Below are 24,697 nucleotides of genomic sequence, written 5' to 3' on the forward strand. Positions count from 1 at the left end.
TGAGGTTCAGCGAGGTAACTTGCTCAAGGAGAAAGGGCTAATAAGTGGTGGAACTAGGATTAAAATCTGCTTGAGACTCACTGTTCAATACAAGAGTCACTAGCTCCATATGGCTATTTACATTTACATTAAAATTAAGTTAAAAAATCAGTTTCTCTGTCACATTAATCACACTTCAGATACTCAGTAGTCGCATGTGGCTTGTAGCTACTCTCTTGGATAGTGCAAACACAGAACATTTCCATCATTGCAGAGAGTACTATTAGAGAGCAGTATTCCAGAGCCTATGATCCTAATCACTACACCTAAAGCCTCCCAGTTGACAAAGTTACCAACTTTTTTTTTGGTGTGTGTGTGTGTGCGTGCATGTGTGTGTAGGTATATATAATTTAAATCATTCCATTAAATTTACCTCTGAAATTCGAAAGGCTGGAACAGATCTTCTTTTTTATCAAATAAGTTGATTATTTGGTGTTTACATTTCAGGCAACCTGCTCGTGAAATTATCCATTGTAGAGAGAAACCTGGGAAACAAAGCTATATGTCCTTCAATTTTTTCCCCCATTTTCATTTACAGTTCAGAAGAACATAACACGTTGGAATGATTAATGATTCTGAATTAATGTAGATATTTGAGTGTCACAGTATCTGTATATTAATATCCTAAAGTGGTGTTACTGTATTGGTTAGGTTGACTGATTCATACATGTAAGTCTTTTAACACTCCTGGAGTAAGAGTAGCAAGAAATTGAAGCTATAATCCTTTTAAGGGCTTAAGTAGGTGAATACCTCACTTTCGTCTCTTCCATTACTAGTGTTTGCATGATCAAGTTTTTTTATATCAGATTTATTATTTTGGACCCTTAAAGGAATATAAATTGCAAGAGAGATTTTGATCAGTGTAAGAATTACTAGATGGCCTTATTTCCTTTTTTATTATTGTACTTCTTATCTTTTATTAATGTTTTCTTTGTCTAAGATATAATTTGAAAGCCAGGTGTGATGGCACACCCCTGTAGTCCCAGCTACTCAAGAGACTGAGGCAGGAGGATTGTTTGAGCTCAGGGGTTCGAGGCTATGCAACACATAATCACACCTATGAATAGCCACTGCACTCCAGCCTGGGCAACATAGTGAGTCCCTGTCTCTTAAAAAACAAAAGATGTGGACAGGCATGGTGGCTCACACCTGTAATCCCAGCACTTTGGGAGGCTGAGGCAGGCGGATCACTTGAGGTCAGGAGTTCAAGACCAGCCTGGACAACATGGTAAAACCCTGTATCTACAAAAAATACAAAAAAAAAAATTAGCCAGGCATGTGGTGATGGCAGGCACCTGTAATTCCAGCTACTTGGGAGGCTGAGTCAAGATAATTGCTTGTACCCAGGAGGCAGAGGTTGCAATGAGCTGAGATTGTGCCACTGCACTCCAGCCTGCGTGACAGAGTAAGACTCTGTCTCATAAAAAAAAAAAAAAAAAAAAGACATAATTTGAACTGCTAAGTAGCTGCTTTCATTCCTGTTTCATATCTTCTGTTTCCTTTTTACATTGCACCTATAGTTGAGTTAGAGAATGTAACAATGTTTGTGAAATAATGTTAACTCAAGATTGTGTAGAATGAAAATTGAGTTTCGATTGAGGCTATCCTTGGAAAGCTGCAACTTCTAGAATGTCACTGCAGTCATATAAAATCTAGAATGATGACTTTCTACCTCAGTGGCATGTGGCGTATGTAATGGTTGTAATGGATATCCAATTTTTAAAGGTAAATTGCTGAATGTAGTATCTAGTTCTTTAAGTGTTAAGGAGAAAACATTCTTATCAAAGGAGGCTTTTACCTTCCACCTAAGTCAGTTTGGCAGGCCTGCCTTTTCTTTCATTTAAAGTGACAAGTTCTGTAGTTGTCACTATCTTATTCATACCAACAATTTGGGAATCTGGATATATTCATAAATGCTCTTTGACAAAGGTTATGTGCTCGTGACCAAAAAATCTGATACAAGGTGTTATGAGAATTTCATTCAATAAGCTCTCTAGTTACTTATCAAATTCACTGCATTTTTTCCAGTGTAGTTTGGGAAGAAAGAGCCTTCAAATTTGAAAGTAGATGCTTTTTGACCAGGAATATTAAATTTCTTTACTAAGAAGCTAGATTTATTTAAGCAATAAAAGGAATTTTTCATAGCTTTTTGAGTGGGTCATGTGGCAGTTAAGTATTCTGGTGATTTTATTTCCAGATATTATAAAACTCAAATTCAAAGTAATGGCAAGCAAAATATTTTTGAAACGTGGCAAACCCCCTCCCTTACCCCCAGGCAAAGCCTTGATTATTTTTTTAGATATTTTATTTTCAAGGTTGAATTTCAGAATTAATTAGATGGGAATTTTTGTCAGCTTGCCAACTACTTTAAACTTCTAAGTAAATTAACTTAAACTTTTAATTTATCATTAATTTTGTTTTATTAATTGAACTAGTCATTTTAAAAGCTTAAACTAATTTAGATTGTGAGCTAGAATATAGACCTCGCTTTTCCCAGTATATAAGCTTTTTCACTTAAACAGGAAAAAAAAGTTTAGACAAAGAAAAGTAAAGGTACACATTTGGATGTAATTTAAATCTCATTTTGATGACTGTTGGCCGAGTGATTATAGATTCTGTTCCAGTATTGTTTTCAATAATAGTGTTACTCTAGCAACTAATATAAATGCATGCTTTTACAGGATAAAACAAAAACCTTTCCACCAGTTGTGTTGTGTATTGGGAAGAAATTTTCTTTATTAACTTTTATAACTTGCTCTGGACTTTGCAAAACGGGTTTTTCCCAAAGAAATAATCTGAAGATTCTGTTACAAATACTTTTTTATCCTCTTAATTTCATTATTTGTTTCTTATATTGATGGTATGCTGCTATTAATTAAAAGGGGAAGATTTAGAAACGGTTTGTGTCACAAATCCGCTATCTTTTTTCTCTTATTCATGTCTTACATAGCACTCTGGAGGAAAGAAAGACTTCTGCCTTCCTGCTTATGAACGACATAAATGATTTCCAATTTAAAAAACCAGTTAACTTATTTGCCTGGTCTTTGTTAAAATGAAAATTATGGAAAGCATGCTTATCTTAGTCTTTGAATATTTTTGGCATAATCATATAAATAAGTGATTGAAATACATTAAACTTTATTCATTAACCCTTGTTTGCAGATTTGGTAATAAAAACTGGAAGCAGTCTTAATGTTTTAATAAACTCTTAAGTAAGGGAATGATTAAATAGATGATAAAGTGTAACTATATAAGCACTGTGCAGCTATTAGAAATGATGAAGGGTTGGATTTGATGTAAAATGATATCCTCGGAAAGGTATTAAGAGATAAGAGTATGTTTCAAAACTACATATACTTCAATTCCATTTTTTTTCTTTCAACTTTTAAGTTCCGGAATACATGTGCAGGTTTGTTACATAGGTAAACGTGTGCCATGGTGGTTTACTGCACAGATCATCCCATCACCCAGGTATTAAGCTCAGCATCCATTAGCTATTCTTCCTGATGCCCTCCCTCACCCAACCCCCCACAGTTGCCAAGTGTGTGTTGTCCCCCTCCTTGTGTCCATGTGTTCTCATCGATCAGGTCCCACTTTATAAGTGAGAACATGTGGGGTTTGGTTTTCTGTTCCTGCATTAGTTTGCTGAGAATAATGGCTCCTATCTCCATCCATGTCCCTGCAAGGGACATGATCTTGTTCCTTTTTATGGCTGCATAGTGTATATATGTACCATCTGATATATGTACCACCTTTTCTTTATCCAGTCTATCATTGATGGGCATATAGGTTGATTCCATGATTTTGCTTTTGTGCTGCAGTGAACATACGCATGCACGTATCTTTATAATAGAATGATTTCTATTCCTTTGGGTATATACCCAGTAATGGGATTGCTGGGTCAGATGTTATTTCTGCCTCTCGGTCTTTGAGGAATCGCCACACTGCCTTCCACAATGGTTGAACACCAACAGTATAAAAGTGTTCTTTTTTCTCCACAACCTTTCCAACATCTGCTGTTTTTTGACTTTTTAATAATAGCCATTCTGATTGGTATCAGATGGTATCTCATTGTGGTTTTGATTTGCATTTCTCTAACGATCAGTGATGATGAGCTTTTTTTCATGTGTTTATTGGCCACAAGTATGTCTTCTTTTGAGAAGTATCTGTTCATGTCCTTTGCCTACTTTTTAATGGCATTGTTTCTTTCTCATAGATTTGTTTAAATTTCTTGCAGATTCTGGATATTATACCTTTGTGATATGGATAGATTGCAAATGTTTTCTTCCATTTTGTAGGTTGTCTGTTCACTCTGATGATCGTTTCTTTTGTTGTGCAGAAGCTTTTTAGTTTAATTAGATCCCATTTGTCAATTTTGGCTTCTGTTGCAGTTGCTTTTGGTGTTTTTCTCATGAAATTTTTGCCCATGCCTATATCCTGAATGGTATTGCCTAGATTTTCTTCTGGGGTTTTTATAGTTCGGGGTTTTACATTTCAGTCTGTAATCCATCTTGAGTTAAACTTTGTATATGGTGTAAGGAAGGGTTCTGGTTTCAGTTTTCTGCATGTGGCTTGCCTGTTCTCCTATCACCACTTATTAAATAGGGAATCCTTTCCCCATTGCTCATTTTGGTCAGGTTTGTCAAAGAGCAGATGGCTGTAGGTGTGTGGTCTTATTTCTGGGTTCTCTATTCTATTCCATTGGTCGATGTGTCTGTTTTTGTAGAAGTACCATGCTGTTTTGGTTACTGTAGACTTGTGGTATAGATAAAATCAGGTAGCATGATGCCTCCAGCTTTGTTCTTTTTGCTTAGGATTCATTGGCTATTTGGGCTCTTTTTTGGTTCCATACGAATTTTCAAATAGTTTTTTTTTTTTTCTTTCTAATCCTGTGAAGAATTGTCAGTGGTAGTTTAATGGGAATAGCATTGAATCTGTAAGTTACTTTGGGAAGTATGGCCATTTTCACAATACTGATTCTTCCTATCTATGAGCATGGAATGTTTCTTTATTTGCTTGTATCCTCTCTGATTTCTCTGAGCAGTGGTTTGTTGTTCTCCTTGAAGAGGTCCTTTGCTTCCCCCTTGCTAGCTGTATTCCTAGGTATTTTATTCTCTCTGTAGCAATTGTGAATGGGAGTTTATTCATGATTTGGCTCTCTGCTTGCCTGTTGTTGGTGTATAGGAATGCTAGTAATTTTTACACATTGATTTTATATCCTGAGAATTTGCTGAAGTTTCTTATCAGCTTAAGAAGCTTTTGGGCTGAGACAGTGAGGTTTTCTAGCCATAGGAACATGTCATATGCAAACAAAGATAATTTGACTTCCTCTCTTCCTATTTGAATACGGTTTATTTCTTTCTCTTGCCTGATTGCCCTGGCCAGGACTTCCAATACTATGTTGAGTAAGGGTGGTGAGAGAAGGCATCTTTGTCTTGTGCCAGTTTTCAAGGGGAATGATTCCAGCTTTTGCCCATTCAGTATGATATTGGCCATGGGTTTGTCGTATATTGCTCTTATTATTTTGAGGTATGTTCCTTCAATGCCTAGTTTATTGAGAGTTTTAAACAATGAAGGCATGCTCAATTTTATTGAAGAAGTTTTTTGCATCTATTGAGATAACCATGTGGTTTTTGTGTTTAGTTCTGTTTATGTGATGAATCACGTTTATTTATTTGTGTATGTTGAACCAACCTTGCAATCCAGGCATGACACCAGCTTGCTCATGGTAGATAAGCTTTTTCATGTGCTGCTTGTTGCATTTTGCCAGTATTGTATTGAGGATTTTTTTGCATCAATGTTCATCAAGGATATTGGCCTGAAGTTTTCTTTTTTTGTTGTTGTATCTCTGCCAAGTTTTCATATCAGGGTGATGCTGGCCTCATAGAATGAGTTATGGAGGAGTCCTTCCTCTGTAATTTTTGGAATAGTTTCAGTATTCAGCTCCTCTTTGTACCTGTGGTAGAATTCGGCTGTGAATCCATCTGGTCCTGGGCTTTTTTTGGCTGGTAGGCTATTTATTACTGCCTCAATTTTGGAACATGTTACTAGTCTATTCAGAGATTCAATTTCTTCCTGGTTCAGTCTTGGAGGGTGTGTTTGTCCAAGAAATTGTCCGTTTCTTTTGGATTTTCTAGTTTTTGTGCGTAGAGGTGTTTATATTATTCTCTGATGGTGGTTTGCATTTCTGTGGGGTCAGTGGTGATGTCCCCCTTGTTTCTGATTTTATTTGATTCTTCTTTCTTTTCTTCATTAGCCTAGCTAGCAGTCTATCTATTTTATTAATTTTTTTAAAGAAACCACCTCCTGAATTCATTGATTTTTTTTTTTTTTTAATGGATTTTTCATGTGTCTGTTTCCTTCAGCTCAGCTCTGACCTTAGTTATTTCTTGTCTTCTGCTAGCTTTGGGGTTTGATTTCTCTTGGTTCTCTAGTTCTTTTAGTTGAGATGTTAGGTTGTTAACTTGAGATCTTTCTAGTTTTGTTTTTTTGTTTGTTTGTTTTGAGATGGAGTCTTGCTCTGTTGCCCAGGCTAGAGTATAATGGCACGATCTCAGCTCACTCCAACCTCCGCCTCCTGGGTTCAAGGGATTCTCCTGCCTCAGCCTCCCAAGTAGCTGAGATTACAGGCGCCTGCCACCACACCTCGCTAATTTTTTTATATTTTTAGTAGAGATGGGGTTTCACCATGTTGGTCAGGCTGGTCTCGAACTACTGACCTCAAGTGATCCACCCACCTCGGCCTCCCAAAGTACAGGGATTACAGGCATGAGCCACTGCGCCCAGCCTTTCTAGCTTTTTGATGTGGGCATTTTAGTGCTATAAATTTCTCTCCCAGAGATTCTGATATGTTTTCTCTTTGTTCACATTAATTTCAAAAATTTTCTTGATTTCTACCTTAATTTCATTATTTATCCAAGAGTCATTAAGGAGCAGGTTGTTCAATTTCCATGTAGTTGTATGGTTTTGAGTGGATTTCTTATTCTTGAGTTCTAATTTGCTTGCGCTGTGGTCTAAGAGACTGTTATGATTTCAGTTCTTTTGCATTTGCTGAGGAGTATTTTCCTATTATGTGATAAATTTTAGAGTATGTGTTGTGTTGCAATGAGAAGAATGTATATTCTGTTGTTTTTGGGTGAAGAGTTCTGTAAGTATCTATCGGGTCCACATGATACAGAGCTGAGTTCAGGTCCTGAATATCTTTGTTAATTTTCTGTCTCAATGATCTAATATTGTCAGAGGGGTGTTAAACTCTCCCACTATTATTGTATGGGAGTCTAATTCTCTTTATAGGTCTCTAAGAACTTGCTTTATGAATTTGGGTGCTCCTATATTGTGTGTGTATATATTAAGGATAGTTAGCTCTTCTTGACGAATTGAACCCTTTACCATTATGTAATGCCTGTCTTTGTCTTTTCTGATCTTTGTTGTATTAAAGTCTGTTTTGTCAGAAACTATGATTGCTACCCCTGCTTTTTCCTGTTTTCCATTTGCTTGGTAAATTTTCTTGTGTTCCTTTATTTTCAGCCTGTGGGTGTCTTTGCACATGACATGGGTCTCTTGAAGACACCATACCAATGGGGCTTGACTCTTTATCCAACTTGCCATTCTGTGTCTTTTAATTTGGGCAGTTAGCCCATTTCCATTTTAAGTTAGTACTGTTATGTGTGAATTGGATCCTGTCATCATGATGCTAGCTGGTTATTTTGCAGACTTGTTTGTGTGGTTGCTTCATAGTGTCACTGGACTGTGTACTTCAGTGTATTTTTTAGTGGCTGATAATGGTTTTTTCTTTCCATATTTAGTGCTTCCTTCAGGACTGCTTGCAAGGCAGGCCTGCTAGTGATGAATTCCCTCAGCATTTGCTTGTCTAAAAAGGATCTTATTTCTCCTTTGCTTGTGAAGCTTAGTTTGGCTGGATATGAAATTCTGGGCTGGAATTTCTTTTCTTTAAGAATGTTGAATATTGGCCCCTAATCTCTTCTGGCTTACAGGTTTTTCGCTAAGAGGTCTGCTGTTAGTCTGATGGGCTTCCTTTTGTGTAAGTGACCTGGCCTTTCTCTCTGGCTGCCCTCAACATTTTTTCTTTCATTTCGACCTTGGAGAATCTGATGATTATGTATCTTGGGGTTGATCTTCTCATGGAATATCTTACTGGGGTTCTCTGCATTTCCTGAATTTGAATTTTGGCCTGTCTTGCTAGGTTGTGGAAGTTCTCCTCAATGATATCCTGAAGTATGTTTTCCAGCTTGGTTCCATTCTCCCTGTCAGTTTTAGGGACCCCAGTCAGTCGTAGATTTGGTCTCCTTACATAATCCCATAATTCTCAGAAGTTTTGTTCATTCCTTTTCATTCTTTTTTCTCTATTCTTGTCTGCCTGTCTTATCTTAGAAAGATAGTCTTCCAGTTCTAAGATTCTTTCCTCACCTTGGTCTCTTCTGCTATTAATTGCATTGTGAAGTTTGATTGCATTGTGACGTTCTTGTGTTGTGTTTTTCAGCTCCATCAGGTTGGTTATGTTCCTCTCTAAACTGACTATTCTTGCTATACTCTCCTGTATTGATTTATCATGATACGTAGCTTCTTTGCCTTGGGTTAAAACATGCTTTTTTAGCCCAGCAAAATTTGTTATTACTCACCTTCTGAAGCGTATTTCTGTTACTTCATCCTTCTCAGCCTCAGCCCAGTTCTGTGCTCTTTTGCTGGAGAGGTGTTGCAGTCATTTGCAGAAGAAAAGGCACTCTGGCTTTTTGAGTTTTCAGCGTTTTTGCATTGATTGTTTCTCATCTTTGTGGGCTTATCTACCTTTGATCCTTGAGGTTGCTGCCCTTTGAATGGGTTTTTTTTTTTCCGGGGCCTTTTTTTTTTGGTTGTTGTTGACATTGCTGTTGTTTTCTGTTTGTTTGTTTTTCTTTTAACAGTCACGCCACTCTACTGTAGGGCTCCTGTGGTTAGCTGGGGGTCTGCTCCAGACCCCAATTTCTTCTGCCTCTCCCGCACCTGCAGGAGGCGGCTGGCGACCCGCACTGGAAGATCTCACCCAGTCAGGAGGGATGGGATCAGGGACCCACCCAATGAAACAGTCTGGTTGCTTCTTGGTAGAGCAGGTGTGTTGCACTGGGGTTTTTTCCTCTGTACCACCTTTATTCTCTGTAGCCAGCAAGCTGGAATGGCTGATTTAACGGAAGCACAGAGATGGCCGCTGGCCCTCCCCTGGGGAGCTCCCTCCCATGGAGATATCAGATCTCTGTCTGCAGGAGTGGGTCGGGGCCTGTCAAATAAGCAGTCTGGCTACAATCTGGCGAGGCGGCTGCACTATGCCTTGTGGGGGGCGGGGGCGGTGCTCCTGGCTGGGTGATCTGCACTCTCCACAACGGACAGGCTGGAACAACTGAGTCCCCAGAAACCACAGAGATATCAGCCGCCCCTCCCCGCTACCCCCAGCTCCCTCCCAGCGAGAGATCAGATCTCTGACCCTGCATGGTAAGTCCTACTCAGTTTGGAGTGGGTCCGTCTGGTTAAAGAAGCGGTCTGGCCCCCTTATCTGGCAAGGCCACTGCACTGTGCTGTGGGCGGCCCCTCCTCCTCTGGGCTGTGCCCACTCTTCACAGCTGGCAGGCTGGATTGGCTATTTCCCCTGAGTTGCAGAGATGGTGACCGCCCCTGCCCCTGGAACTTGGTCTTGTCTCAGGCGGACTTCAGCCCTCTGCTGTTGGCTAGCTGAGATTCCAAGTCTGTGAGGTGCGATGGAAATGGGGCCTGCCGAGCCATGCTGCTTGGCTCCCTGTATTCAGACCCCTTCCTAGGGATGTATATGGATGGATTTTATGCCTTGGCAGGGATCCCGTGGCAGGAGTATGCAAAATTCCTGGGTCTCTGTGTGCGCCTGAGCTGCTGTTTTGCCGAGCCTCCACACAGCTCTGTGTATCAGACCCAAGATCCTGGTGGAATGGGTTCACAAGGGGATCTCCTGCTCCACATGTTGCAAAGATCCATCGGAGAAGCCTGGCTTCCTGAGCGGGTTGCACACTCACTCACTGCCTTCCCTGGCTGGGGATGGGAGTTCCTTTTGCTCCACGTGGCTCCTGGATGGGCCATAGCCCCCCCGCACCTTCTCCTTGCTCTCTGTGCTTTTTGCCTATTCAGTCCCAATGTAAGAACCTGAATATTTCATTTGAAGGTGTTGGATTCATTCACCCCTTTTCATGCCTCTCTGTGAGTGCCACAGACCACAGCTGCTTCTCATCAGCCATCTTGCCATTTGTCCAATTCCATTTTTATGCAAAGGTGTGTGTGTGTGTGTGTAAATGTGTGGAGGAATACATAACAAATGTTACTGGTAGTTATTTCCTGGTTTTGTAATTGGATGTTAGTATTGTTTGCATTTTGTTTTGTTTGGTTCTTTGAAAAGAGGGATTATAGTAGCCAGGATGGAGGTAATGTTTTAGGCAAAAAATCTGAAACTTTCTAGGATAGAAAACAAACAAATTCACATGTACTTTTCCTGTGACTTACATTGGCATTTCAGTTGACTAGCAAGTCAAAAGGAAAGTTATTGCATGGCTAAAGGCTGAACCTTCACCATAACCTGACCTTAGACAGTCATGTCTGACTTGATAGGATAGGTTTTAAATCTAGAATTAGTGGAGTGAATACATTAAAGGGGTTTAGAAATGACGTTTCTCAAAAATAAGTATCTCCTGAAGATGCAAATGGTAAAACAGTACGTGGTATTATTTTCAGGTATAGTATAAGCATGAACTGGCCTTTCACAAGTTTGTCTTGAGACTTGTTTTTTCAGTTTTTATGTTTTCTTTTATTAAATTAACATGCTTGTTTTAAAAAGTTCAAAAAGTACAAAAGTGCAGGCCAGGTTCAGTGACTCATGCCTGTAATCCCAGCACTTTGGGAAGCCGAGGCGGGTGGATCACTTGAGGTCAGGAGTTCGAGACCAGCCTGGCCAACTTGGTGAAACTCCATCTCTACTAAAAATACAAAAATTAGCCAGGCATGGTAGCGGGTGCCTGTAGTCCCAGCTACTCGGGAAGCTGAGGCAGGAGAATCGCTGGAACCTGGGAGGTGGAGGTTGCAGTGAGCACCACTGCACTCCAGCCCCGCAACAGAGCGAGACTCTGTCTCTAAATAAATAAATAAAAGTTAAAAAGTGCTAAAAGTAAGAAAATAGACGTAAGTTCCCCCTCCCCTGGAATCTTTCAGTGAATTATCTTTTTTTACCTAAGGGAATAGGTCTGGGAAGTAGAGGAACTGTAAAGAAAACAGACATTCTTTGTGGTGTGATGGAATCATCACTGCATAGGAGCCAGGAAATTTAGTTTCCAGTCCCAGGTAGTCCTTAGCTGTGTAATCGGAAAAAGTTACTTTGCCTCTCTGGGCTTCAATTTCTACTAATTCCATGATGATACATTTGGACTTAGAAATTGTAGAATGCTAAGGACTGACTTAATAAAGCTTTCCTGGTATCTCAGACATTTTTTAAAAGGCTGTATATGAGTTTGTGTATATGTTTATGTGTATATGCGTTTCTGGAAAGGCTTCCCCTCCAACCATTAAAGACATAATTAATGTTATAAATTGTGGTGTTTAGAATTGAGAAATAAATACCGCACTTGACAGTGTTTATTTCCAAAGAATTGGGTGTTTTCATGCTTTTGTTTATTCCTGCCATTTTCATATCATCCTGTTACACACGTGAGCAGAGAGTGTATCATCCATATTTAATTTACAGTCATAGCTAGACTAAGTTATTATCCAGTGTTATTGAGAGAATCAGTGGCACAGATAGAAATGAATTAGTTCCTAGTATACAGTTTTCTTGGCCTTTCTCTCATCCAGGTTGCTTTCTTAGAGAAATGAACTGAGCTGACTATGATTAAGATCATTTATTGCTACACAGAAGTAAAATTAGAGATTATCCATAGAACATTTTAATCTTGTAATTTATTTGGTGTGTTGTAGAACAGCTGACTTTTCCCATTGTATTTAGTAAATGTACTAAAAATGTTAGTCAATGTTATCTGGTTTTATTATTTTATCTCTCTCTTGAGTCGTGTTTGGCATGTATGTGTTGGGGGAGTGGGCGCAGGAGTTACACATTTAAGAAAGCCCTGTCTTTTAGTAGAATAAATTAATGCAGATTGGCCTGTCTTCCTGCCTGCCTGGTCAGTAACAGTGGACTTTGGAGATTGATCTAGTGATGATAAACCTATTGTATGTGGCATAAGCCAGAGAAGTCAACTTTGATCACAGGTTTCTACACTGGCGTGAGAGAGAAGCATTTAGTTAACATTTCAAATTTCAAAGTAACTAAGCCTGTTAGCATCCATGTATTCTACCCGTAGACTTTATTGGGTCCTCTCATTTGTATGGTCTTTTATTGTTTTTTGTTTTCAACAAAGGAAATAGCACACACATACATCTCAAAATGGATTATACCTGTTGTAATCTCAGTATTTTGGGAGATCAAGGTGGGAGGATCACTTGAGGCCAGGAATTTGAAACCAGCCTGGGAAACATACTGAGATCCTATGTCTACAGAATTTTTAAAATTAGCCAGGTACAGTGGTGTGCACCTGTAGTCCTAGCTACTCGGGAGGCTGAGGCAGGAGAATCACTTGAGCCCAGGAGTTCAAGGCAGCAGTGAACTGTGATCAAACCGCTGCACTCCAGCTTGGGTGACAACATGGGACCCTATCTAAAAAAAATAAAATAAAATAAAATAAACAAGAATTGTAAAGTCTCTATTATGGTTATATCTATTAAGAAAATCAGTTTTGTTAAGAAAGGAAATAATTGTTGAAAAATGTTTATTGGGGTAGCAAGATAAAAAGTTGTTTACAAGATATTAAATATCAGAATATTTGGAATTAGTGTATTTGCTATTGTATAGAAAAAAAAAACTTAGGGCCTCATGATTTGAATTTTTCATCTTGAGTTATTTAATACACATTTGAGTTCTTACCACTTTTTGGACCCTATACTCAACGTGTGTAAAGGCATAATTATTTTCAAATGTGGGCTTTGTCTATGCAAAAATGTATGAGTGCATTAAGCATCACTAGATGCAGATTATATTTGAATTCAGTGTGCTATATATGTACCTCCACTACCTTCATTTGATCAGTAATTATGTCCCTTCACTAAATTCACACTCAATTTAGAAAGTGTGTTCTAGGAAAACTTGTTAAAAGCTATGGAAAATCCTTCTGTAAAGTGAATTAATTTGCCTTTTATAGATCCAGGTTTTCTTATGTGATTTCTTTTTTTTTTTTTTTTTTTTTTTTTTGAGACGGAGTCTTGCTCTGTTACCCAGATTGGAGTGCAGTGGCCGGATCTCAGCTCACTGCAAGCTCCGCCTCCCAGGTTCACGCCATTCTCCGGCCTCAGCCTCCCGAGTAGCTGGGACTACAGGCGCCCGCCACCTTGCCCGGCTAGTTTTTTGTATTTCTTAATAGAGACGGGGTTTCACCGTGTTAGCCAGGATGGTCTCGATCTCCTGACCTCGTGATCCGCCCGTCTCGGCCTCCCAAAGTGCTGGGATTACAGGCTTGAGTCACCGCGCCCAGCCTCTTATGTGATTTCTTAATGAACAACTTGTCAATATTTTAAATTTATTAAAAGTAACGTATCTGTAATTCACGTTAAACCCCCACCCCATCTATCTCTGTGTCTCACTCTCTCAGTCATAATTACACAGAGCAGGAGTTTAGTGTTCTTACTGAGTATATAAATGATCCCAATTTTTTATAATCTTAAAAGATTGGCTTAAGATACCATGATTTCTTTAAAATATATATACTATGATAATAAATCAAAAAATGTATCAATTTAAATTTGACCCATGGGTCTTTACAGTGTAATTTAACATTTGACCTTCCTGCAGTTGAAGTATAAGGGCTATATGTTTCAGTTAAACTGTCCTATAACTGTTTAGATTAATTTAGATTAGATTTTTGTTAACTTAGTGGTTGGCAGCTAAAATGATTGTGAAAATAAAGTTGTTTATTATGTATAAATAGGAGTAGCCTTGATTTCTAGCACAGGCATCCAATATCATCACTAATTTAAGCAGACTTATGTTAGCATTTATCAACTCAGAATTAAGCACAAAATAAAATGCATGTGAAAAAAAATGTTAAGTTGGTGGAAGGACCTTGAAATCTGAAAACTAGTAATTAAAAAAAAATTGAATGCCTAAAACATACTGTATAAACATGAAAGTCTTACATAAGAGACTGGTGTTACATGTTTTGTTGCTGTTTTTTAGGTAATCTGTCATATATATCAGAAATATATATGTAGCAATCAGGTTTTAGTTTCTAGTACAGTTGACCATAGAACTATGGAGGTATTATACTATCCAGAGGGGAAAAATAATTGTCTCTTATTTCAACCCCTCTAAACAGGATACCATACTTGCAGAACTCCTTCAGATACATAAGGAACACATTGTAGGATATCATGAACATGATTCTCTTTTGGACCACAAAGAAGAAGAAGAGTTGACTGAAGAAGAAAGAAAAGCAGCTTGGGCTGAGTATGAAGCAGAGAAGAAGGTAGTTGATGCAAAATGCGTTTTCGTTTTTGTTATGTTAGTGATTTGAAAGAGCAATGAAGAAGAAAAGGGTCACATTTGAAACAGGTAATAATAATATAGTGGGTTTTAGGAACACAGTCCCCAGTTACAAGAATCCCTTTATGGGCTGGTTTCAGCTACCTTTGGTGGTAGAGTAGGAGGAGGAAACAGAAGAAAACAGTTTACACTTAAAGAGTAGTAACCCCATTTGTGGTTAGTATTTGTTGAATTGAGAGATGAGTGGGAATCCATATATTTAGCACCACAAACCTCCCATCAGTACCCTCTCTGTAGTAACAAACATATAGGAGCTTAGTGTTTGGAGGTTGTAGTAAATGTAGCTTTGCATGTATACCATGAAATCTAAATTTTGGCTGAATATCAGAACACAAAAATATTTCATTATTAGAAATTAATGCCGTTTGCTCCAGCAGCAGCTTTATTTAAGATCCTTCTATGTCTGTTTTAAACATCAACCCACTTGAGCAAAAGTGTGCCTGAGCATGAGAAACCTTATCCTAATACCTGAATCCTTTTCAAACTCCTAACTTATTGTACCAAACCTCTTTAACATTAATGTGATGTTCAGAGTCTCATCAGAATTCTTTGAGTTGCCCCCATTCTGTGGGAATTATCATTAAAAAAAGTACACCTTTAGGGGTTAAAACTTTCCATGTAATAAGATCTTGGTTTCGGGTGAAAAGGGTGTTTTGTTTGTGTGTGGAAGAGTGTTAATAATTTCCTGGATCTGAGAATGTGGATTCTTTTCTAAACCAGTAGGTGATGTAGAATTTCAAGTTTTAAATCACAATGTGAAAAGTGCGTAATTTTTTTGTTTTTAGGGACTGACCATGCGTTTCAACATACCAACTGGGACCAATTTACCCCCTGTCAGTTTCAACTCTCAAACTCCTTATATTCCTTTCAATTTGGGAGCCCTGTCAGCAATGAGTAATCAACAGCTGGAGGTGAGTTGTGAAGTACAAAAGTAGTTTAACATGAATTAAAGGCAGTTTCAAGTGCCTTGTTGTTGAGGGTTCATTCTCCAAAAGATTACCCCTGAATAGACCAATAAATTTTTATTTTATTTGTTGACTGTTTTGAACCAACATAATGTTGTAAAATGTGGTTTGTTCAGAGCACAAAGGAATCAGTCGGTGAATTAATGTAGTTTGAATTATTTTAATTAAGAAACAATAGGGCTGCTGACTGGCTTGGGAAGTAGCACCTTCTTCAGTTATAAAATATTTATAATAAATTGCTATCTTACTGTTTGAAAGTAAGATAAATATACTCATTAATTTCTATTCAAGTGCATTATAGATGTACAATTAAATATATAATGCCCAATATTATGAAATAAATGATTTAAAGCTAGAATCAATTGTAAATTAAATAGGAAAGATTGGATTTTTATTATACCAATAATGACTTAATTGAATCTGAAACACATTATAAAATGTGCTTATGGATTCATCTAAATTATTAAATTATTGGTGTGATAAAACTCAAACTTTTAATCTTCCTAACAAGACTCTTTGAGCATTGGTATGTTTTATTCCACTTTATTGATACTGAATTTTTCTGTTCTCTTCAATTATTTAAAGAGTTTTAAAACCAACTGCTATAAATTGGCAAATGGAAGGATTCCTATACTTTAACACTATGCTGTCTTTCTGCCTTATATAACTTATTTCTTGCATTCTTCTAGGACCTCATTAATCAAGGAAGAGAAAAAGTTGTAGAAGCAACAAACAGTGTGACAGCAGTGAGGATTCAACCTCTTGAAGATATAATTTCAGCTGTAGTAAGCTAATTGGCAATTGTCTTATTCCAACCTCAAATTTGTGCCCTCTACCCCCTACTGCCATTTTTAAAAATTTTTAATTGTTTCCATCTTATAAATTGATTTGCAATAGTAAAATACTGGTAAAATGGATGGATAATAGTGCCAAACGGAACCCAGCAATTTTACATAGATGTTGGCACAAAAGAGAAATGGATAAAATGTAAGAATTGAGAAATCAAACATGGAAATGTATGCATTGTTTACATAAACATTTTAATTACCAGTTGCACAAATTAAATCTAAATTATTGTTTCATTCCAGAGATAGCCAGCCCAGGTATAGCAGTGAACAACTTAATACCCTGTTTTGCATCATGCTTTTCTTTAGAAAAGAATAAAGGAAAGCGGGGGGGGGGACCTTGGAAAATCCCAAATATCTTAAAATACTTTAATTATTTTTTCTTCAATTGTACAGTAATAAGGAGTAAATAGAAAATTTTTCTTTTAGTGGAAGGAGAACATGAATCTCTCAGAGGCCCAAGTACAGGCGTTAGCATTAAGTAGACAAGCCAGCCAGGAGCTTGATGTTAAACGAAGAGAAGCAATCTACAATGATGTATTGACAAAACAACAGATGGTAAGAATTCTGACTTCTGACTATTTCTAGGTTATGTTTAATTTTCTTGAATTTATAATAATAAGTTTGTATGACATCTACATCAGTAATTATTCCTACTATGGAGGGATGGATAGTCATTGATAATTCTGGAAGAAATGTAAAAAACCCAGGAATGTCAAGTAAAAGTAATATATTTTGTTACAAAAATGCAACAGCTACCTAAATGGGAATCCTTGAAGTTTACATAGGATCTAGTCCATATAATTTTATTTCTCATATATTCTGAACATCTACATAGGAATTTTTGCCAGAGTTTTACCACATTTGCCATTTGTATTTTATTTAACTTTTAATTTTTGTGAGTATATAATAGGTATATATATTTTTGGGGCACATAAGGTATATTGATACAGGTATACAGTGCATAATAATCACATCAGGGTAAAGGATATCTATCACCTCAAGCATTTATCCTTTCTTTGTGTTATAAACAATCCAGTTATACTCTTCTAGTTATTTTTAAATGTGCAATAAATTATTTTTGACTGTAGTCACCCTGTTGTGGTATCAAATACTAGATCTTATTCATTCTAACTATACTTTTGTGCCTATTAACTAACCATCCCCCATTACCCCAGTCCCTGCTACCCTTCGCAGCCATTCTATTTTCTATCCCCATTCAATTGTTTTAGTTTTTAGCTTCCAGAAATAAGTGAGAACATGTGAACTTTGTCTTTCTATGCCTGGCTTATTTCACTTAACATAATGATCTCCAGTTCCATGCATGTTATTGCAAATGGCAGTATCTCGTTCTTTTTTATGGCTGAATAGTACTCCATTGTGTATATGTACCATGTATTCTTTGTTCATTCATCTCTTGGTTGATACTTAGGTTGCTTCCAAGTCTTAATATTGTAAACAGTGCTACAATAAACATGAGAGTGCAGATACCTCTTCAATATACTGATTTCCTTTCTTTTGGGTATAGACCTAGCAGTGGGATTGGTGAATCATATAGTACCTCTATTTTTAGTTTTCTGAGGAACCTCCAAACTGTTCTCCATAGTGCTTGTATTAATATACGTTGCTAACAACAGTGTACGCAAATTCCCGTTTCTCCACATCCTCACCAATATTAATTATTGCCTGTCTTTTGGATAAAGGCCATTTTAACTGGGGTAAGATGATATTTCATTGTCTTTTTTGTTTGGTTGGTTGGTTGGTTTTCTAGAGACAGGGTCTCACTATATTTCCCAGGCTGGTCTCAAACTCTTGGTCTTAAGCAATCCTCCGACCTCAGCCTCCCAAAGTGTTTGGATTACAGGTGTGAGTGACCATGCCCAGCCTCTCATTGTAGTGTTGATTTGCATTATCTAATGATTGATGATGTTGAGTACCTTTTCTTGTGCCTGTTTGCCATTCATATGTCTTCTTTTGAGAAATGTTTGCCCATTTTTAAATCTGATTATTAGATTTCTTTTTCTATGCAGTTGTTTGAGCTCCTTATATATTCTGGTTATTAATCCCTTGTCAATTGGAAGGCTTGCAAATATTTTCTCGCACTCTGTGGGTTGTCTCTTCGCATTGTTGATTGTTTTCTTTGCTATGCAGAAGCTTTTTAACTTAATGGTATCCTGTTTGTCCATTTTTTCTTTGGTTGCCTGTACTTGTGAGATATTACTCAAGAAATCCTTGCCAGTTCAATGTCCTGGACAGTTTGCCCAATGTTTTTCTGTAGTGGATTCATAGTTTGAGGTCTCAGATTTAAGTCTTTAATTCATTTTGATTTGAATGTTGTATATGGCAAGAGATAGGGGTGTTTTTTCATTGTTCTGTGTATGGATATCCAGCTTCCACAGCACCATTTATGAATGAGACTGTCCTATCTCCAATGCATGTTCATGGCACCTGTGCCACAAATGAGTTCACTGGTGTGTGGATTTGTTTCTGGGTTCTGTCTTCTGTTCTCTTGGTCTGTGTGTCTGTTTGTATGCCAGTACCATGCTGTTTTGGTTACTGTAGCTCTATAGTATAATTTGAAGTCAGGTAATATGATTCCCCCAGTTTTGTTCTTTTTGCTCACTACAGCTTTGCCTATTCTGGGTCTTTTGTGGTTCCATGAAAATTTCAGGATTTTTTTTTTTTTTATTTCTGTGAAGAATGTCATTGGTATATTGAGAGGGATTGCATTGTATCTATAGATTGCTTTGGGTATATGGACATTTTAACAATGTTAATTTATCCAATTCATGAACATGGAATATCTTCTCATTTTTTTGTACCCTCTTCCATTTCTTTCATCAGCATTGTGTAGTTTTCTTTGTAGACATCTTTCACTTTCGTTAAGTTTATTCCTAGATATTTAATTTTGACTGTGGCTACTGTAAATGGGATTATTTTCTCAATTTCTTTTACAGATTATTCACTGCTGGCATTTAGAAATGCTGCTGATTTTGTATGCTACCACTTTACTAAGTTTGTTTATCAGTTCTAAAATATTTTTGGTGTAGTCTTTAGGTTTTTCCAAATACCAGATCATATCATTTGCAAACAGGATAATTTGACTTCTTCTTTTCCAACTGGAATGCCCTTTATGTCTTTCTCTTGTCTGATTGCTCTAGCTATGACTTCCAGAACTATGTTGAATAACAGTGGTAAAAGCTGGCGTCCTTGTTGTGTTCCAATTTTTAGAGGAAACTCTTTCACTTTTTTCCCCATTGAGTATGATACTGGCTGTGAATCTGTCAATATATGGGTTTTATTGTGTTGAGGTATGTTCCTTCTATAACCGGTTTTTTGAGGATTTATATCATGAAGGCATGTTGAATATTATCAAATGTTTTTTCAGCATCAGTTGAAATTATCATATGGTTTTTGTCCTTCATTCTGTTATTTGATGTATCACATTGATTGATTTGCATATGTTAAGTCATCCTTGAAGCCCTTGGATGAATCCCACTTGGTCATGTTCAACACCTTTTTAATGTGTTATTGAATTGTGTTTACTAGTATTTTGTTGCGGATTTTTGCATGAATGTTTATCTCAGATATTGCCCTGTAGTTTTCTTTTTTTGATGTGTCTGTCTGATTTTGGTATCAGGGTGTTACTGGCCTTATAGAATGTGTTTGAAGTATTCCCTCCTCCTCTCCTTGTCACAGTAGTTTGAGGAAGATTGGTATTAGTTCTTCTTTAAACGTTTGGTAAAATTCAGCAGTGAAGATATTGGTTTCCAGGCTTTTCTTTGCTGCAAGACTTTTTATTACAGCTCTAATCTCGCTACTTGTTACTGGTCTGTTTCAGATTTTGGATTTCTTAGTGTTTCAATCTTGGTAGATTGTATGTGTCTTGGAATTTATCCATTTCTTCTAGGTTTTCCAATTGTTTGCATGTAGTTTGTCATAGGACCCTCTAATGCTCCTTTGAATTTCTTTGGTATCAGTTTTAATATCTACTTTTTGATCTCTGATTTTATTTATTTGAATCTTCTTCTTTTTTTTTGAGACGGAGTCTCGCTCTGTCGTCCAAGCTGGAGTGCAGTAGCCCGATCTCGGCTCACTGCAAGCTCCACCTCCTGGGTTCACACCATTCTCCTGCCTCGGCCTCCCGAGAGCTGGGACTATAGGCACCCGCCACCACGCCCGGCTAATTTTTTGTATTTTTAGTAGAGACGGGTTTCACCATGTTAGCCAGGATGGTCTCGATCTCCTGACCTCGTGATCCACCCGCCTCAGCCTCCCAAAGTGCTGGCATTACAGGCATGAGCCACTGCGCCCAGCCCCTTCTTTTTCTTAGTCTGGCTAATGGTTTGTCCATTTTGTTTATCTTCTCAAAAAAACCAACTTTGTATTTATTTCTGCACTGATCTTTATTATTTATTTTACTAATCTGGGGTTTTGTTTTCTTTTGTTTTTCTAGTTCTTTTTAAGATGCGTTGGTAGGTGTTTAATTGAAGTTTTTTTTCTTTTCTGATGTACGCACTTAGAGCTGTAAACTTTTCTCTTAGTAATGCCTTTGCTGTATCCCATAGGTTTTTGTATGTTGTGTTTCCTTTATCATTTGTTTTAAGAAAATTTTCAATTTTCCTCTTAATGTCTTATTTGACCCACTGGTCATTCAGGAGCATATTGTTCAATTTTCATGTGTTTATATAGTTTCAAAAATTCCTCTTGTTGTTGTTTTCTAGTTTTATTCCATGTGGTCAGAGAAGAAACTTGATATGATTTCATTTGTTTGAATGTTTTAAGACTTGTTTTGTGGCCTAATATATGGTCTTTCCTTGAGAATGATTTATGTGCCAAGGAAAAGAATGTATATTCTGTGACCATTGAATGAAAAATCCTGTAAATATCTATTTGGTCTATAGTGCAGAATAAGTCCATTGGTTTTTTTGTTGATTTTCTGTCTGGATGATCTGTCCAATGTGTAAAGTTGAGGTGTCGACGTCTTCAGCTATTATTATTTTGGGGTCTGTCTCTCTATTCAGCTCTAATAATATTTGCTTTTTTATATCTGGTGCTCCAGTGTTGGGTGCACATATATTTACAAATGACCATCTTTGTCTCTGTTTATATTTTTTGTCTTGAAATCTATTTTGTCTGATGTAAGTATTGCTAGTCCTGCTCTTTTTTGGTTTCCATTTTCATGAAATATCTTTTTTCATCCCTTTATTTTCACTTTATATGTGTCTTTATAGGTACAATGTATTTCTTATAGGAAACAGATGGTTGGGTCTTTTTTAAAAATCCATTCAGGTACTATATGTCTTTTGATTGTAGAGTTTAGTCCATTTATATTCACTGTTATTCTTTTTTTAAACTTTCATTTTAAGTTCATGGATACATGTACAGGTTTGTTATATAGGTAAATCTGTGTGTCATGGGTTTGTTGTGCAGATTATTTTGTCACCCAGGTATTAATCCTAGCACCCATAAGTTATTTTTCCTGATCATCTCCCTCCTCTCAGCCTCCAACCTCTGGTCAGCACCAGTGTCTGTTATTGCCCTCTATGTGTTCATGTGTTCTCATCATTTAGCTCCCACTTATTAGTGAAAACATATGGTATTTGGTTTCCTGTTCCTGCATTAGTTTGCTAAGGATAATGGCCTCCAGCTCCATCCATGTTCCTGCAGAGGACATGATCTTGTACTTATTATTAGGTTTATAAAGTATATTAATAAAATTAAATGAATAGATTGACAGCAGTCTTGAAGATGTGTGCTGAGGTCTGGGCTCTAACCGAGAGTGAGAAAGTAAATTTTTGATCTCTGAGATTTCTAATAGTTGAGTCAGCTGCTGTTGGAATAAGAAAAGCTCTAGTTGTCTATAACATGTTGAATTTGTCAGACTCTTTGTGATGAGCTGCATTCAATAAACCAAATGCAGAGGCAGTAGTAGCAGGCTATGGCTCTGCTAGCTGAGGTTTGGAAATCACAGGATGCAACATCTCAATTTTTGCTGTGGAACTTGATAATAGGGCATTCCATAATGAATGCCTTATAAGGGGACATGAGTATGAGTAGGCAGAGGGCACATGTATCTAGAGCTTCAGTCACTGTAGGTATCAGGAAGAAAGGCACATTTAGAATACACCTTTACACACATGGATTTTTTTTTTTTTACCCCTCCTGAACTTTTTCTTTATTTTTATTTTTTATTTCCACATTTTCTTTATCCAGTCTACCATTGATAGGCATTTAGCTTTATTCCATGTTTTTGCTTTTGTGGATAGTGGTGCAATGAACATATACAGTGTCATTATAATAGAACAATGTATATTCCTTTGAGTTTATACCCAGTAATAGGATTGCAGGGTTGAATGGTAGTTCTGTTTTTAGCTCTTTGAGGAACTGCCACACTGCTTTCCACAATGGATGAACTAATTAACACTCCCACCAACAGTGTATAAGCATTCCTTTTTCTCTACAACTCACCAGCATCTTTTGACTTTTTAATAATGGCCATTCTGACTGGTGTAAGGTATCTCATTGTGGTTTTGATTTGCATTTCTCTAATGATCAGTGATGTTGAGCTTTTTTTCATATGATTGTTGGCCATGTGCGTGTTTTCTTTTGCAAAGTGTCTGTTCATGTCCTTTGCCCACTTTTTAATGTGGTTGTTATTTTCCTGTATATTTCTTTAAGTTCCTTATAGATAATGGTTATTAGTTGTTAGATGGATAGTTTGCAAAACTTTTCTGCAAATCTGTAGGTTGTCTCTCTACTCTGTCAATGGTTTCCTTTGCTGTGCAGAAGCTCTTTAGTTTAGTTGGATCTCATTTGTCCATTTTTGCTTTTGTTGCAATTGTTTTTGGCATCTTCATCATGAAATCTTTGCCTGTTCCTATATCTAGAATTATATTGCTTAGGTTGTCTTCCAGGGTTTTTATAGTTTTGGGGTTTACATTTAAGTCTTTAATGCATCTTGAGTTGATAATTTGTATATGGCGTAAGGAGGGGGTCCAGTTTATGGCTAGCCAATTACCCCAGCACTGTTTATTGAATAGGGAGTCCTTTCCCCATTACTTGTTTTTGTCAGCTTTGTCAAAGATCAGATGGTTGTAGGTGTGTGGCCTTATTTCTGAGCTCCCTATTCAGTTCCATTGGTCTGTGTGTGTTTTTTGTACCAGTACCACACTGTTTTGGTTACTGTAGCTCTGTAGTATAGTTTGAAGTTGTATAGCATAATGCCTCCAGCTTTGTTCATTTTGCTTAGGATTGCCTTGGCTATTCAGCCTTTTTTGTTGTTGTTGTTCCATATGAATTTTAAAATAATTTTGTCTAGTTTATGAAGAATATCATTAGTAGTTTGATAGGAATAGCATTGAATGTATAAATTGCTTTGGGCAATATGACCATTTCAACAATATTGATTCTTCCTATCCGTGAGCATGGAATGTTTTTCCATTTGTTTTGTCATCTCTAATTTCTTTGGAGTCTTGTACTCCAAAAGACTGTAGAGACCTTTTACCTCCCTGGTTAGCTGTATTCCTAGGTATTTTATTCTTTTTGTGGTGGTTGTGAATGGGATTACATGCCTGATTTGCCTCTTTACTTGACTTTTGTTGGTGTGTAGGAATGCTACTGATTTTTGTACATTGATTTTGTACCCTGCGATATTGCTGAAGTTGTTTATCAGCTTACGAAGCTTTTTGGGCCAAGACTAGAGTTTTCTAGATACAGAATGATGTCATTTGCATACTGTGATAGTTTGACTTTCTCTCTTCCTATTTGGATGACCTTTATTTCTTTCTGTCACCTGATTTCTCTGCCCAGGACTTCTAATACTATGTTGAATAGGAGTGGTGATAGAGGGCATCCTTGTCTTGTGCCAGTTTTCAAGAGGAATATTTGCAGCTTTTGCCCATTCAGTATAATGTTGGCTGTGGGTCTCCTGCCGGAATTCCAGAGGCCCGAGGCAAGAGCCAGTTGCTTCTTGCCAGTTCAACTCACTCATTCCCCTGGAGTTCTTGTGGGCCAGGAACCAGTCCTGGTGTGCGGTAGCCCCATTCAGGATTCCCAGCTTCCTCCTCCTTCAACCAAGCTTCTGTGTCTTCCCTCCATCCACTCTCATTGCCTTGTCTCTGAAGATCTGTTAGGAGTGTGCCAGTCATCGTTGTCTTTCGGTGGCAGCTTTTCCACCTTGCTGCATCTAGTCATCC

At 37.4% G+C, this 24,697-nt stretch overlaps 1 protein-coding gene across 1 annotated transcript in view; it reads left to right on the forward strand.

Annotated features, from left to right (window-relative positions):
* The window catches only part of ATRX (ATRX chromatin remodeler), a 281,996-nt gene that overhangs the window by 249,523 nt on the left and 7,776 nt on the right, over window positions 1–24,697 (forward strand). Inside the window, 4 exon segments of the mRNA XM_031660872.1 lie at window positions 14,463–14,612; window positions 15,475–15,600; window positions 16,344–16,439; window positions 16,929–17,057. Coding sequence (XP_031516732.1) covers window positions 14,463–14,612; window positions 15,475–15,600; window positions 16,344–16,439; window positions 16,929–17,057 — 501 coding nt within the window.

Source organism: Papio anubis, chromosome X (assembly GCF_008728515.1).
Source record: "Papio anubis isolate 15944 chromosome X, Panubis1.0, whole genome shotgun sequence".
NCBI lineage: Eukaryota > Metazoa > Chordata > Mammalia > Primates > Cercopithecidae > Papio > Papio anubis.